The sequence below is a fragment of the Rutidosis leptorrhynchoides genome, chromosome 4 (genome assembly GCF_046630445.1).
Source record: "Rutidosis leptorrhynchoides isolate AG116_Rl617_1_P2 chromosome 4, CSIRO_AGI_Rlap_v1, whole genome shotgun sequence".
Classification (NCBI taxonomy): domain Eukaryota; kingdom Viridiplantae; phylum Streptophyta; class Magnoliopsida; order Asterales; family Asteraceae; genus Rutidosis; species Rutidosis leptorrhynchoides.
Genome location: NC_092336.1, coordinates 395,141,660 through 395,156,788, shown reverse-complemented (window position 1 = coordinate 395,156,788; position 15,129 = coordinate 395,141,660). Strand labels below are relative to the sequence as shown.

At 33.6% G+C, this 15,129-nt stretch overlaps 1 protein-coding gene across 1 annotated transcript; it reads right to left on the bottom strand.

The window, feature by feature from the left end:
• Window positions 1-4,563: 4,563 nt before the first annotated feature.
• LOC139844068 (xyloglucan endotransglucosylase/hydrolase protein 31-like) lies at window positions 4,564-6,262 on the bottom strand. The gene is made up of 3 exons (XM_071834278.1): window positions 5,960-6,262; window positions 5,504-5,721; window positions 4,564-4,924 (listed from the first exon to the last, which is right to left on the bottom strand). The coding sequence occupies exons 1-3, from the start codon at window positions 6,260-6,262 to the stop codon at window positions 4,564-4,566; spliced, it is 882 nt and encodes a 293-aa protein (XP_071690379.1).
• Window positions 6,263-15,129: the final 8,867 nt, after the last annotated feature.

Below are 15,129 nucleotides of genomic sequence, written 5' to 3'. Positions count from 1 at the left end.
GATCTTTCATTTCAAATTCTTTCTTTAGAAGTTGAATGGCTTCATGGATCTCTTTATTTGTACCTATGATGTTAAGATCATCAACATAAACAGCTATAATCACATATCCGGATGTTGTTTTCTTAATGAAAACACAAGGGCAAGTAAGATTATTTGTATACCCTTTGCTTATCAAGTAATCACTTAATCGGTTATACCATATACGTCCCGATTGTTTTAACCCATATAAAGATCTTTGTAATTTAATCGAATACATTTCTTTGGGTTTTGCATTTGATGCTTCTGGTACCTTAAATCCTTCAGGTATCTTCATATATATATCACTATCAAGTGATCCATATAGATAAGCAGTCACAACATCCATGAGATGCATTTCTAAATTTTTAGAAACTGCCAGACTGATTAAGTACCTAAAAGTAATTGCATCCATAACAGGAGAATAAGTTTCTTCATAATCAATTCCCGGTCTTTGAGAAAAACCTTGAGCTACAAGTCTAGCTTTATACCTTGTAACTTCATTTTTCTCATTTCTTTTTCGGACAAAAATCCATCTGTATCCTACAGGTTTCACATCTTTAGGAGTGAGAATGATGGATCCGAAAACTTTTCTTTTATTGAGTGATTCTAATTCAGCTCGTATTGCTTCTTTCCATTGAGCCCAATCATGTCTATTTTGACATTCAACCATAGATGTTGGTTCTGGATCATCATCATTATTCATGATGTCATATGCAACATTAAATGAAAATTTCTCATCAAGATTTTTCATTTCATTTCGGTTCCATAATATTTTTGAATATGCATAATTGATTGCAATTTCTGTATTGACATCATCAATCTCCTCTGCAGTAGGAGTACTGATTTGTGGTTCTTTTTGAACACTTTCTTTTACTTCATTATCAGCTGATTTTCTTTTTCGAGGATTTTTATCCTTTGAACCGATTGGTCTTCCACGTTTCTGACGTGGCAAAGATTCATGAGTGACGTTATTGCCAGCTTTTGGAATTTCAATTCGAGCTGGAGTATTTACTGCTGGTATATATGATTTTGTCACCGTTTTTGTATCTGTAAATGCATCAGGCAATTGATTTGCAAGTTCTTGTATATGCATTATCTTTTGAACTTCTGTCTCGCATTCTTTTGTGCGAGGATCAAGATACTTTAATTGAGGTTCACACCATGAAACATCATTTTCTTTATTTTTCATTTCTCCCCCTAATCTAGGGAACAATGTTTCATTAAAATGACAATCAGCAAAACGTGCTGTAAAAACGTCACCTGTCATAGGTTCAATATACCTTAATATTGAAGATGTTTCATATCCAACATATATTCCCAACCTCCTTTGAGGACCCATTTTTGTACGTTGTGGTGTCGCAATTGGAACATACACTGCACAACCAAATGTTCTAAGATGGGAAATATTTGGCTCTTGACCAAAAGCAAGTTGTAGGGGGGAATATTTATGACTTGCACTTGGTCTGATGCGAATCAATGCAGCAGCATGTAAAATTGCATGACCCCATATAGATACAGGGAGTTTTGTTCTCATTATCAATGGTCTAGCGATTAACTGTAAACGTTTAATCAATGACTCGGCTAAACCATTTTGTGTATGCACATGAGCAACAGAATGTTCAACAACAATTCCTATAGACATGCAATAGTCATTAAATGCTTGAGATGTAAATTCACCAGCATTATCAAGTCTCACCCTTTTAATGGTGTAATCAGGAAAATGAGCTCTCAATTTAATAATTTGGGCAAGAAATTTTGCAAATGCCACATTACGGCTTGATAACAGACAAACATGAGACCATCTGCTAGATGCGTCTATTAGAACCATGAAATATCTAAATGGTCCACATGGTGGATGAATTGGTCCACATATATCACCTTGAATTCTTTCAAGAAACATTGGTGATTCTTTCTCAACCTTAAGTGGTGAGGGTCTAGTTATCAATTTTCCAAGAGAGCAAGATGTACATGGAACCATTGTATCATGATGGATTTTTCTATCCTTTAGTGGATGTCCATGAGTACATTCAATAATCCTTTTCATCATTGTTGATCCTGGATGGCCTAATCTGTTATGCCATAAACTGAATACACCAGGATCAATATATTTTTCGTTAACTACCATATGTATTTCTGGTACATTTATATGTGTATAATGTAATCCAGAACTAAGTCTTGGCAGTTTTTCAACCACATGACTCTTGTCAGTGATACTTAAATATTTCTCATTTTCTGTTGTCACTGACTGATAATCATACCCGTTAAGGTATATGTCGGAGAAACTCAATAAATTTCTGCTTGACTTGGGAGAAAATAAGGCATCATTTATTAAAAATTTTGTACCATTTGGTAGTATGAAATTTGCCTTTCCTATCCCTTTTATCAAGTTAGCAGGTCCTGATATTGTATGTATAGTTCCTTCCGTTGGTTTTAGATCAATAAAATATTTCTCGGATTTAAGTATAGTGTGTGTAGTTCCACTGTCTGCTATACAGAGATCTCCACCACTTGATTGATGTTGTATTCCAGCAAAATTCATATTGAACTTCATATATAAGAAATAAATAGTGAGTACATTAATATTACACAATATTTTAAACGCAAATAGATAGTACTGAAACATTTAGCAAACATAATGACAAAGACAGACGATATTAAATCGTTTATTTTTCAAAAAAACACACAACTTAAACATTCAAGAAATCTTCATATAAATCAGATGGTTTCTCAGTGACTGTTGGATCAATATTATCCACAAAATTTACTTCCTTTTCTTTACCTTTCAGCGAATCCTGATACATCTTAACAAGATGTTTAGATGTTCGGCAAGTATTAGCCCAGTGGCCCATTCTACCACATCTGTAGCAAGATTCTTCAGAATTTTTAGAAGAATTTTCTTCAACATCTTGTTTAATGGGCTTATTTTGTGGTTGATATTTATATTTTTGTGGATTACTATTTCTTTGACCACCACGGCCACGACCACGACCACGTCCACGCCCATTACCATTACCATAAGGATGGTTTCTACCATAGTTATGGCTTTTGGCATGATGATGGTGATGGTTATTATAACCACGACCTTGCCCGCGTCCTTGTCCCTGTTTATAATTATTTGCAGTATTTGCTTCAGGGATTGCAAGTGTACCAGTAGGACGGGATTGCTGATTTTTCATTAATAGCTCATCATTTTGCTCTGCAACTAAGAGATATGAATTAAGTTCAGGATATGTTTTGAACTTTAGCATTCTCAAATTTCTTTGCACTGTGATGTTTGCAGCATTCATTGTGGAGAAAGTTTTCTCCATCATGTCTGCATCACTAATTTCATGTCCACAGAATTTAAGTTGTGAACATGTATTATACAGAGCTGAGCTGTATTCATTTACTTTCTTAAAGTCTTGGAACCTTAATGTTCTCCATTGTTCCATTGCAGCTGGAAGTAAAATTTCTCTTTGATTATTGAATCTGCTTTTGAGACCTTCCCATAAAACATGGGGATCTTCTACAGTCACATAATTATTTTGTAAGCATTCATCAATATGTTGATGAATAAAGCAACATGCCGTAGCTTGTTCTTTTTCAGAACAAGTGTTGTTTTCATTTATGGTTTCAAGAATGCCCATTGATTTAAGATGCATTTTTACTTTTATAACCCATGGCATGTAGTTGTTTCCAGTTGATTCTAAAGGAGTAAATTTAAGCTTTTCCAGATTCGACATTTTCTATTATCAAAAATTAAAACAAACATCATGATAAATTAGAGTCAATTTATATTCATAAGTATATAAACATTAAACATAAATTTAATATAACATAAATGATAAGTAGGTGACAGTGTCGACCATGTGTAAGCAATCATAAATAAATGTTATATAACAAAAATATAAATATTAGTAAACATAAATGAAAATTTGGCGACAGTGTCGACCATATATTTTTTTCAGGTGGTATAACCGACCTATATCATTCTGGTGGTATAACCGACCATATATCATTTTGGTGGTATAACCGATCATATATCATTTTGGTGGTATAACCGACCATATATCATTTTGGTGGCAGAGCCAACCATATTTAGTATTAAGATTATCGTGCTGATAACGTGTTATAATTCAGTAGGCTTATAACTACCTTTAGTGGTTTGATTCTTGATGTTATAATTCAGTAGGCTTATAACTACCTTTAGTGGTTTGATTCTTGATGTTATAATTCAGTAGGCTTATAACTACCTTTAGTGATTTGATTCTTGATTAAGAATACTAATAATGAAGTGTAAGAACAAAGATGATAATGGAGAGAAAGAAAGAAACACTTTGTAAGTGTGAGAAATGGTGCAAGTTTAATGCTTGCATTCATGAGTATTTATAGCCTAAAATCTCAATATAAAAATACATACTTTGTGTACCAAAATTGACTATATGTATACACCAAAATTGACTATCCATATCTATATTATTATTATTATTATAACATACTATACCTTTTACAAAGCATTTGGACGACACATCACAAACCTCCACTTCTTTAAACTCACAAATTAACTTAACATTCAGGTGTTTGAGTATGGTCTCTCTTTGGATCCCTACAATAATCATACACCTTAAAATTCTTTTGAACCCACATCATGGCCGCTACTTGTTGGCGGCTCAACCCACCGGACCTAGCCGGTGAACCAGATGGTGGTTGGCACCATGATGGCGAATTTGAAGTACATCCTGCTAGCTTAAAGTTATTATACCTACCAACAAATGGTTGGTACTTATAATCAGCTTTATATCTACCATTTTCTGTTGCCCATGAAGACGCATCCCATATCGAACCGTATGCATACATTGGCCTTAATGGAAATGTAGCATCGCTCTTCCTTGGATACCTTCTTATCGGCACATCATCGACAAAAAATCTGCATATATTTACATAACTAATAATTACTTATTTTCACTATTTCTTGCATTTTAATATATGCATACACATATAACATATGAGAAAAGGAGTATTAAAGCTAATCAAAACTACATTACTTTGTTAAAGAACTAAACAACTCACATCATATTTATAATTTGTAACCTTAGAGTTATATAAAAATCCAATAAAAGTTAAATTTGCAAGTTTTATAAATTTTTTAACAAATGTTAATTATGAAAAGTTTGTAGGTAGAAAGTTAAAGGTTTTTTTTTTTTTTTTTTTTTTTTTTTTTTGGCAATAATACATGACAATCATATTTTCCTTTTCTCCCTATGATATATATGGTGATGGTGATATATACACCATATATGATTATGATATAGACATTATAAATAGAATTTATTAATTAATTTGTTTGTATACGCATGTACTTTATGGTGCTATTTGTACCATTTATTTGTTGTTTGTATTAGATTTGAATTGATTAATTATAAGTATAACCCATCATATCATATAATTATATACAAGTCATAAATCAACAAGGGGAATTAAACATGTTGGAAATTTAATAACTCACATAAGTTCCATGGGGCTCCATAAGATAGCATAGTTATGAAAATCCTTTGTTGGGTCGAACCATAGATGGATTTTTTCTTCTCGTCCTATGATATTACCATCACCGCTTCCTCTAATGTAAACATTCGTTTGCAACGTGTAAGGTTTCCCAAACGTCGTACCAAGAAACTCGATATCTACTTCATCGTGGTTACCAGGATGATCTTCTTGATTAGAAAGCTACACAAAGATAAGGAGAAATGTTAAATGCAAGTATCAAACACGTAACATCACTTGTTGTTAGGCTTAGTAGAGACAAAATTTGTCAATTCTACTTGGTGGATGATAAATATTGCAAAAATTTGTAAATTTTGAATCCTAAGAGCATTTGGACTCGTTATATGTTATAGACAATTGATTGTATGCATGAAAATGATCATGTAGTTGCTTGTATCACAAGTAGAGATTAGACTCATACGTAAAATGACGTAATAACCCCTGCAGTGTAGCCGGGTTGAAGCTTCATGGACGTCCCAAAGTAGCCGGATCTATATGGTCTAAGAGACTTGAACCCACTTCCTGAAGACCTATCAAGCCATAGGACAAGTGAGTTTTGGTCGAATCGTTGGTGTTGTGAACCCCATAAGGTTCGATACGCCTTGTTGAAGGGTATTGTGGTAAATTTGGAACTAGGGTAATAACCAGGTGAAGGTTGAGCATTGCTTGAGGAAGAAACAACGATCATGAAGAGAGTGAGAAGAAGAAGAAGGTTGAAATCCATGAATTAAATGTGGTCAACTTTGCAAGGTGGCATGTATGAAATGAGAGAATTTAAAGGTAATGGTGTGTGAAGAATGGGCACATATGATGCTATAAATAGGAATGAGTTAGGGACTACTCATGCTAAATACTCCGTATCAAACAGAGTTGATACTTAGAGCAACCAAGTAGCCAAATATAGAAGCTTTAAATATTTAGGGCCAATGTGTGCCATATAAGTACACTATGAAAAGTCATATCATATCATAAATTATAAGTGAGTCACAAATGATAGGTTTTCTTTTGTTCTGTTTTGAACGAAATGTTTTGTACATCATATAACTCCCACACACAACAAGTTGATAAGATATGAATGATTGGTGCCACATATGTGATATCGCTTCTATTCGGTTATTCTATATTCAAAATATGTAAAGTAAGATTGTTGGTGAACCAAAGGGTTATCCCTCTGTTCTATTTAGGTAAGTACTTTGTTAATTCAATGACATAATAGAATGGTGACCTAACCATCACTAGATAGCCTAGTAGTTGTGGCATTGAGTTTCTTGCAAGATGTCTCAGGTTCGAATCTCGTATTGGACGAATATTTAGTGGTGGCCAGGGATGGGTTGGAAACAGTCATGGAGCAATCTCGCTGAACTGCGTACATTAAAGTATGAGGTCTGATTACTCGTCCTCCCGGGTACCCCGAACAGTGAAAACTTTATACCTACTACTAATAGAATGGTGACTAATTAGTCGGTATTAATTGCAAATGGTATGTACTTGCGTTAACAATTACATAGCCATTTGATTCATATGACTGAGAGACATCAGAATAGTTTGATGCATATTGCGATATTTACTAAAAAGGGCCCTTAATGTCGAATTGCCCGGGTTATTAAGACCACCCTTTACAAAACGTCAAAATGGAAAAAGGAAAATGCCCCTGAAATGGCGAATTTTGATGAAAATGATGCCCCTTAAGAGGCGTCATTTTCGAAAGATGAGTGACGCGGGGTAAGGTGATAACAGACAAAATGGGAGATTGGAGGTGACGTGTCGCGTGCTGATTGATCAACAACATCTTGATCAATGTAGGCAACGGTATTTACTTATTTTTGTTCTATTTTTCAACTACAAATATAACCTCATTTAAATAGTTTTTTCACACAACCAAAAACATAATTCTCATTCTATTTTTACACAATATAATAGAATCATCAGATATGACTTTTGAATCTGATTTTCGAAGAAGAATATATAATTCGTTCAGCTATAAATGGAGGACAAACAGGTCAATCTTCAGAAAAACAAATCCCACGAACATGAACGTACATTCCGAGGAAACATTAAGTTGCTACTCAATGATTATGTGATAACTAAATCTTGGATTCGTCAATGTATCCACCGAAGCTATACTTTTTTTTTTGAACAGCGATTGGGATCACCCGAGGGGGACTAAACCACCCGTTGCGATCATCTCCCGTTTCGACTATGCCGATGCAGCGATAATAACCCCGCCCCCATCGCTGCCCGGGAGGAAACCTTGAAACCGATCCAAGGGCATGGCCAAGTAAAACCCCCTCCCCTGTAGGGTTTTAGCCTATTTATAGGCGTGATCTATGTCATTAGTAGGGTTTTAGCCTTCATCATGGGAATGCTAAGAGTAGGGATGGCAATGGATCGGATATGGATCGGACGATGCCATATCCACATCCATATCCATTTAATTTTTGCTCATCCATATCCATATCCATATCAATTTAATTTCATTTCATCCGTCCATATCCATATCCGATGGATTAAGCGGGTTAATGGATATCCGTTGGATATCAAATGAAATGTTAATCTAACGACGATTTTATCAATTTAATATAGATCATAACAAATGTGAATATTTATTCTTTATGTTTTTTATTGTTACAAATGTTTTGATTTTAATTTGTCGCTGAATGTGAATTTAAATTAGTAAAATACGTTATAATTATACCTAATTATAGGTTTAAACTAATCTAAATACGTAACTTTGATTATTATTAGTAACAATTAAAAAAAAGACTATCACAATTCTTATTTTCGTTAATAATTTAAGAATTTGTAGGTTATATGTATATGTACATCAATATGTAGATGCATATGCTTATATTTTTAGTATGTATATATGTATATATAGATGTATTTCGGGTGATAATGGATATATTCGTGGATGATAAGTTGTCATCCATATCCGATCCACGAAATATTTAGATCATCCATATCCATATCCATATCCATATCCGTTTATCGTCCATTTACATCATCCATATCCATTATAAATGGATCGGATCGGGTGGATGTCCATGGATGGAACATCCATTGCCATCCCTAGCTAAGAGGTCTAGTAAGAATGGGAATAATAACATCAAGTCACTGCCTTCAAGTGTTAACCAGGCCCAACTATTGCAAATTATTTCAACCCAACAACAACAATTAAGAGCCTGGTTTGCACAACCTGGTCAATTCATGACCCATTTATCTCAGCCGCATGTCTCATTTAGTGGACATGAGCCTCATCTACAACAATCACAGACACATCAAGGGTTATTATCTAATCCACCTGGTTTTCCAGGACTACAAAACTTTAATTTTGGGCCACTGACCTTTGGATTGCCTAATGGGCCTCACGCATACTACGCATCTCATCCCATGACTTATGGTTCTTTTATTGTTGATCCACAAACGCAAACACATGCGAATGTTCTACCTAGTGCCTTCAGTGCAATGACTCTCCAGGATTATGAGGCTGCCTGGTGGCACATGGACACTGGTGCGTCTAATCATCTTATATCAAGTATTGATAATCTTAGTACTGTTTTTAATAATTGCAAATATTCATCAGTTGCTGAAGGTAACGGGAATACCATTTCAATCACCAGTACCAGCCATAGCTTGTTGTCCAATGTCCACCGATCTCTACTCTTAAATAACGTTCTTGTAACCCCCAACATTGTTAAAAATCTCATATATGTGCGCCAATTTACTCGTGACAATAAAGTCTCTATTGAATTTGACCCTTTTGATTTTTATGTAAAAGATTACTTGACACATTGTCTGCTTCTACGATGTGATAGCACCGGGGATCTCTATTCTGTCACGCCACCCATCTCCCACTCTCCTCAACATGCTCTTCTCACTAGTCCTGTCATCTGGCATCAGCGTCTTGGGCATCCCGGGCATTATGTTTTTCGCAGACTCATTTCTAATAAAGACATTATATGAAAAAAAACTACGTCTCCCATATTTTTCCATGCATGTCAACTTGGCAAACATGTGCGACTTTCATTTACAGTTTCTAGTTCTAATGTTAATGCCGCTTTTGATATTATTCATTCAGACTTATGGACATCTCCCGTTTCCAGTTTAAGTGGTTTAAAATACTATATTATATTTCTTGATCATTTTTCGTATTATGTATGGGTTTTTCCATTACGCAATAAATCTGATGCACTCGATACATTCATTCAATTTCGCTCCTTTGTATGCACTCAATTTAAACAAGAAATAAAAGCCTTTCAATGTGATAACAGTGATGAATTCGATAACTTTGCCTTCCACCAAATTCTCCAAACTAATGGCAATCGATTCTAATTTTCATGTCCTCACACTTCTCAGCAAAACGGGAAGTCCGAACGCATGCTTCGCACCATCAACAATCTGATTCGCACGCTTCTTTTTCAAGCTCACCTTCCACCCACTTACTGGGCAGAAGCTCTCTACATAGCTGCCTACCTTCTTAATATTCTCCCTTCTTCCGCTATTGATCATGACATCCCACACTATCACCTCTACAAATAGAAACCTAACTACACCATTCTTTGTGTCTTTGGTTGCCTCTGCTATCCCCATCTTTACAGTACTAACAAACTCGCTCCTCGCTCTACTCCCTGCATCTTTCTTGGTTATCCCTCCAATCATCGGGGTTACCGATGTCTCGACCTCACCACCAACAAAATCATCTTATCTCGTCATGTCACTTTTGATGAGACGTCCTTCCCATTTGGTTCCATGACACCCACTCAACCTCCATCGTACGACTTCTTGGACCCTCCACCAAACCTCTTTTCTCGATCTTTTCATCTAGCTACTCCTGACCTTTCTCCTACTCCTTCAAATCCATCCCCGGAGACACAGCATCCTCCTACCGAGGCAACAACCACTGCTCCTCCAAATCCTCTCTCGGAAACACAACCTCCTCCTACCGATGCTACCACTTCGTCTACTTCCCTATCCATTCACCCCATGATCACTTGCACCCATCTCGGTACCACCAAACCCGTTCAACGTCTTAATCTCCACACATCCGTCATATCTCCCATTCCCCGAACTTACCCTGACGCTCTTCATGACCCTAACTGGAAACAAGCTATGACTGATGAATACAATGCTTTAATTAACAATAGTACTTGGAGACTTGTGCCTCGCCCATTGGACATGAAAATAGTTCGCTCCAAGTGGTTGTTTAAGCAAAAGTTTAATACAGATGGTAATTTGAGTAGGTATAAGGCTCTACTCGTTGCTAACGGTCGCAGCCAGTAAGTTGGTATTGATTGTGATGTGACTTTTAGCCCGGTTGTTAAACCGACCACGATACGCACTGTTCTTAGTTTGGCGGTCTCTAGGCATTGGCCTATTCATCAGCTAGATGTCAAGAACGCCTTTCTTCACGGACAGCTTCATGAAAATGTATATATACACCAGCCCCTAGGGTTTCGGGATCCCCGATACCCTGATCATGTTTGCTTATTGCAAAAATCCCTATGCGGCCTAAAACAGGCCCCTCGTGCATGGTTTCAACGATTTGAAGGATGTGCTCAACGGATTGGCTTTCATCAGAGCCGTTGTGACAGTTCTCTTTTTATTTATCGCCATGGATCTGATACAGCCTACCTACTTTTGTATGTCGATGATATTGTATTGACTGCATCTTCTACGGGTTTACTCTAGTGGATCATTACCTCCTTACATAAGGAATTTGCTATGACTGACTTGGGCCCATTGAACTACTTTCTTGGCATCTCGGCCACAAGTACTGCCTCTGGATTGTTCTTATCTCAGAAACAGTATGCTACAGAGATTATTGAGCGGGCATATATGACCACATGTCACCCCTGCTGAAAGGACCCGTTCATATACTTTATAAACGATTCACAATAGTTGATTACATCGCGAGGTATTTGACCTCTATATGATACGTTTTACAAACATTGCATTCGTTTTTAAAAGACAAACTTTCTTTACATCAAAAATTGACGGCATGCATACCATTTCATATTACATCCAACTATAATTGACTTAATATTAATCTTGATGAACTCAACGACTCGAATGCAACGTCTTTTAAAGTATGCCATGAATGACTCCAAGTAATATCCTTAAAATGAGCTAATGCACAGCGGAAGATTTCTTTAATACCTGAGAATAAACATGCTTTAAAGTGTCAACCAAAAGGTTGGTGAGTTCATAGGTTTATCATAACAATCATTTCAATATATTAATAGACCACAAGATTTCTGTTTATAAATATATGTACACTCGCAAGTGTATAAAAGTATTCTATAAGTTGTAGGCACCCGGTAACAAGCCTTAACGTTCATGTTTTACCCTCTGAAGTACACCAGATCAGGTGTGTTTAAAATAACCTCGAAGTACTAAAGCATCCCATAGTCAGGATGGGGTTTGTCAGGCCCAATAGATCTATCTTTAGGATTCGCGCCTACCGTACATAGACAAGTAGTTTAATGTTACCAAGCTAAGGGTATATTTCTGGTTTAAACCCACGTAGAATTAGTTTTAATACTTGTGCCTATTTCGTAAAACATTTATAAAAACAGCGCATGTATTCTCAGTCCCAAAAATATATATAAAAGGGAGCAAATGAAACTCACCATACTGTATTTCGTAGTAAAAATACATATAACGTCATTTAACAAGTGCAAGGTTGGCCTCGGATTCACGAACCTATATTAATTATATATATTTATATGTTGGTCAATATTTGTCTAACAATTTTTGGTCAAGTCATAGTGTACCACAATCCTAATGCTCGAGACTAATCTACAAAAGTTAATATAAATTTCATTTGTCTTAAAATGATTTCCAAAAATTTTGTACATAATTAAATTTAGTTAAATATCGTCATTTTATATTTTTAAATATTTACAAAATTTATTAGAGTAAATAATATTATAATTTATTTGTTAACACATAAAACTTTATATATATATATTTACTAAATGATAATAAAAATGACATTTTTTATTATAATAATAATATTTTTATTTAAAATTATACTTTCAATAAATATATATTAATTTTAATGTTAATAATGATATTAAATTAAAAGTTCAATCAAAATAATGATTTGATAATCTTTGATAAAAATATTATTTGTTTTAATTAATTTTTTTTTATAATGATAATCATAATAATCATAATAATAATATTAATATTTTCATTAAAAATAATACTTTTATTAAAAATGATAATTTTTGTGTTAATGATAATAAAAATAATAAGTTGATAATTTTAACCATAATAATGATCAAAATGATAATTTAATAGTTTTTGATAAAAAAAATATTAATTATTTTTAAATAATAATAATCATAACAAATATAATAATATTTTGATAATAATTATAATAATAGTAATGATAATAATAATCAAATAATTTTAATGATGATTTTAATGACGTCGTAATAAAAATATTCATTTTTAATAATTAACACAAAAATTCAATTGATTATAACTTCAAATCCGTCCGTTGAATCCATTCGAAATCTAAATGAAAAGTTTATAGTTTTTCGCCACCTTTCCAAAAACATATATATCATATACCTTATCTTAACCGCAGAGGTAACTAATTCAGATTCTATCCTAGGATATATTTTGTGAAAAATAAATATAATAGCATGCATAATCCTAATTTCTCGAGCACTAGTCAGGGACACACTAAAAGTAAATAAAAGTCAAGTTTTGAGTGCTCACGTATCAATATTGAGATTCAATATTGCAGGATAGTATTTAGACGCAACGGAGATGATAAACATTAGTTTGATTCACGAGCAAAACCCCCAATCATTACCCATAACCTCCATAGCTATAACCCATAATCTCCTTAATTTTATTCCACTCATGACACCAATTTTGGAACACTTGGGCAGAACCCCGTCATAGAATTTTAATACTAATGGTACTCCTAATCTCAAGATTAATAATAATATTAATCTTAATATAGATAATAATAATAATAATAATTTTAATAATTATAATAATAATAATAATAATAATATATGAATATATAAGAAAGAGATTGAGAGACAGAAGATGAAATGAAATGAATTCGAGATATGTGTTTGTGTCGTGTGATATATATATATACGTATATATTTAATATAATAATATAAATATAATATAATAATTAAAATAAAGTAATAATATAATAATATAATAATATAAAATTTTAAAACGTGTAAAATAAATAATATATAATAATTCAATTTTAAATCTTACGAATCTTTAGAATTTAAAAAGTGGTATTTCTCAAATACTTTAGGGGTATATTATGTAACTTATAATTAATAATTTCTATCATGTCACTTTCATGTGAATAGTAAATTAATTAATTTCATTTCATTTACTATTCATATGAATAGTAAATGAATTAATTTCGATTCAACTATTTAAGCTACACGTTGTTGTACGTTGTGCTTTAAAAATTGTACATTTTTAATTTAACTTTGTTTCTAAAAAAAAAATTACAAAAATTATATCATAAAAAAAATAAAAATAAAACGACTTAATATATAAAATTTTAATTTGAAATAGCATCGTTTAATAGTAAATTTTTATCATTTCAAATATAAATCATGACGGGTTCGAGTTTTAAATTATAGGTTGTTCGTGAATCGTAGGGTAAAGTCCAATGGTTAGTTGATTACATAAAGATTTCAAAACTTTCGAGACTCAACATTACAGATTTTGCTTATCTTGTCGGAAACATATAGAGATTAAGGTTTAAATTTGATTCGAAATTTCCGGGTCATTACAGTACCTACCCGTTAAAGAAATTTCGTCCCCGAAATTTGATAGAGGTTGTCATAGATAACAATAGGGGTGTTTTCATGACGAATATGAGGTAATAATTGAGTTTTTTCATTATTGAGAGATATAGATAAAACGATTCGATCACGTGAAGCGTACGAGTGAAGTTATCACAAAAGAATGAAATGTGTAATATGGAATCGTTTTAACCGATGACGTGATTATGATTGATTTCCGGATTTTAAGGGATTTAAAGAAAATCTTACGTAATAAGATTTGATTTTTCGGCGATCGGGATCTTCTTTGATTTAATGCGACAATCTGTTTCGATTTCTTTGTCAGATATTTTACTATAAATCTACCCCTTCGTTTTTCTTATTCTCCACACCTTCTATTCTTTCCCTTTCTACTCATTCCTTAATATGCTCCATCCAATCCTGGTTCTTGATATACTCTTGTATTTATAGTGTTTCTAGTTCTCCCGTGTACTTATATTGCTATATGCATTGATATACACAGTTTGTAATTTCTGAGTGGTTGTTGGGTTTTATATCTTCCCTTATGCTTCATTGTTCCTGCTAATGCTCTTTTCTATTTACTATAATTTTTTTTTACTACTATTTTTATTTCGAAGCTTCATTCTTTTTCTTTTCCTCCTCTTCAACCAAGCATCTCTTGTAATGGTCCGTAATTCACACATATGGATTTTGGAGTGAAAATTGTTAATGCTCTAAGATAGAAATGGTAATGGAAAAATTTTGATTTGTCAAATTATCAGAATATCCTGGAAAAGACCGAATCATC

Excerpts from the sequence above, each read along its gene's own strand:
- LOC139844068 (XM_071834278.1), bottom strand. The coding sequence starts at position 6,262 with ATGGATTTCAACCTTCTTCTTCTTCTCACTCTCTTCATGATCGTTGTT. Across the intron at positions 5,722-5,959 it reads GGGTTATTACGTCATTTTAC|CTTTCTAATCAAGAAGATCA; the intron begins GTATGAGTCTAA and ends ATCTTTGTGTAG. Across the intron at positions 4,925-5,503 it reads TGGAGCCCCATGGAACTTAT|ATTTTTTGTCGATGATGTGC; the intron begins GTGAGTTATTAA and ends AAATATATGCAG.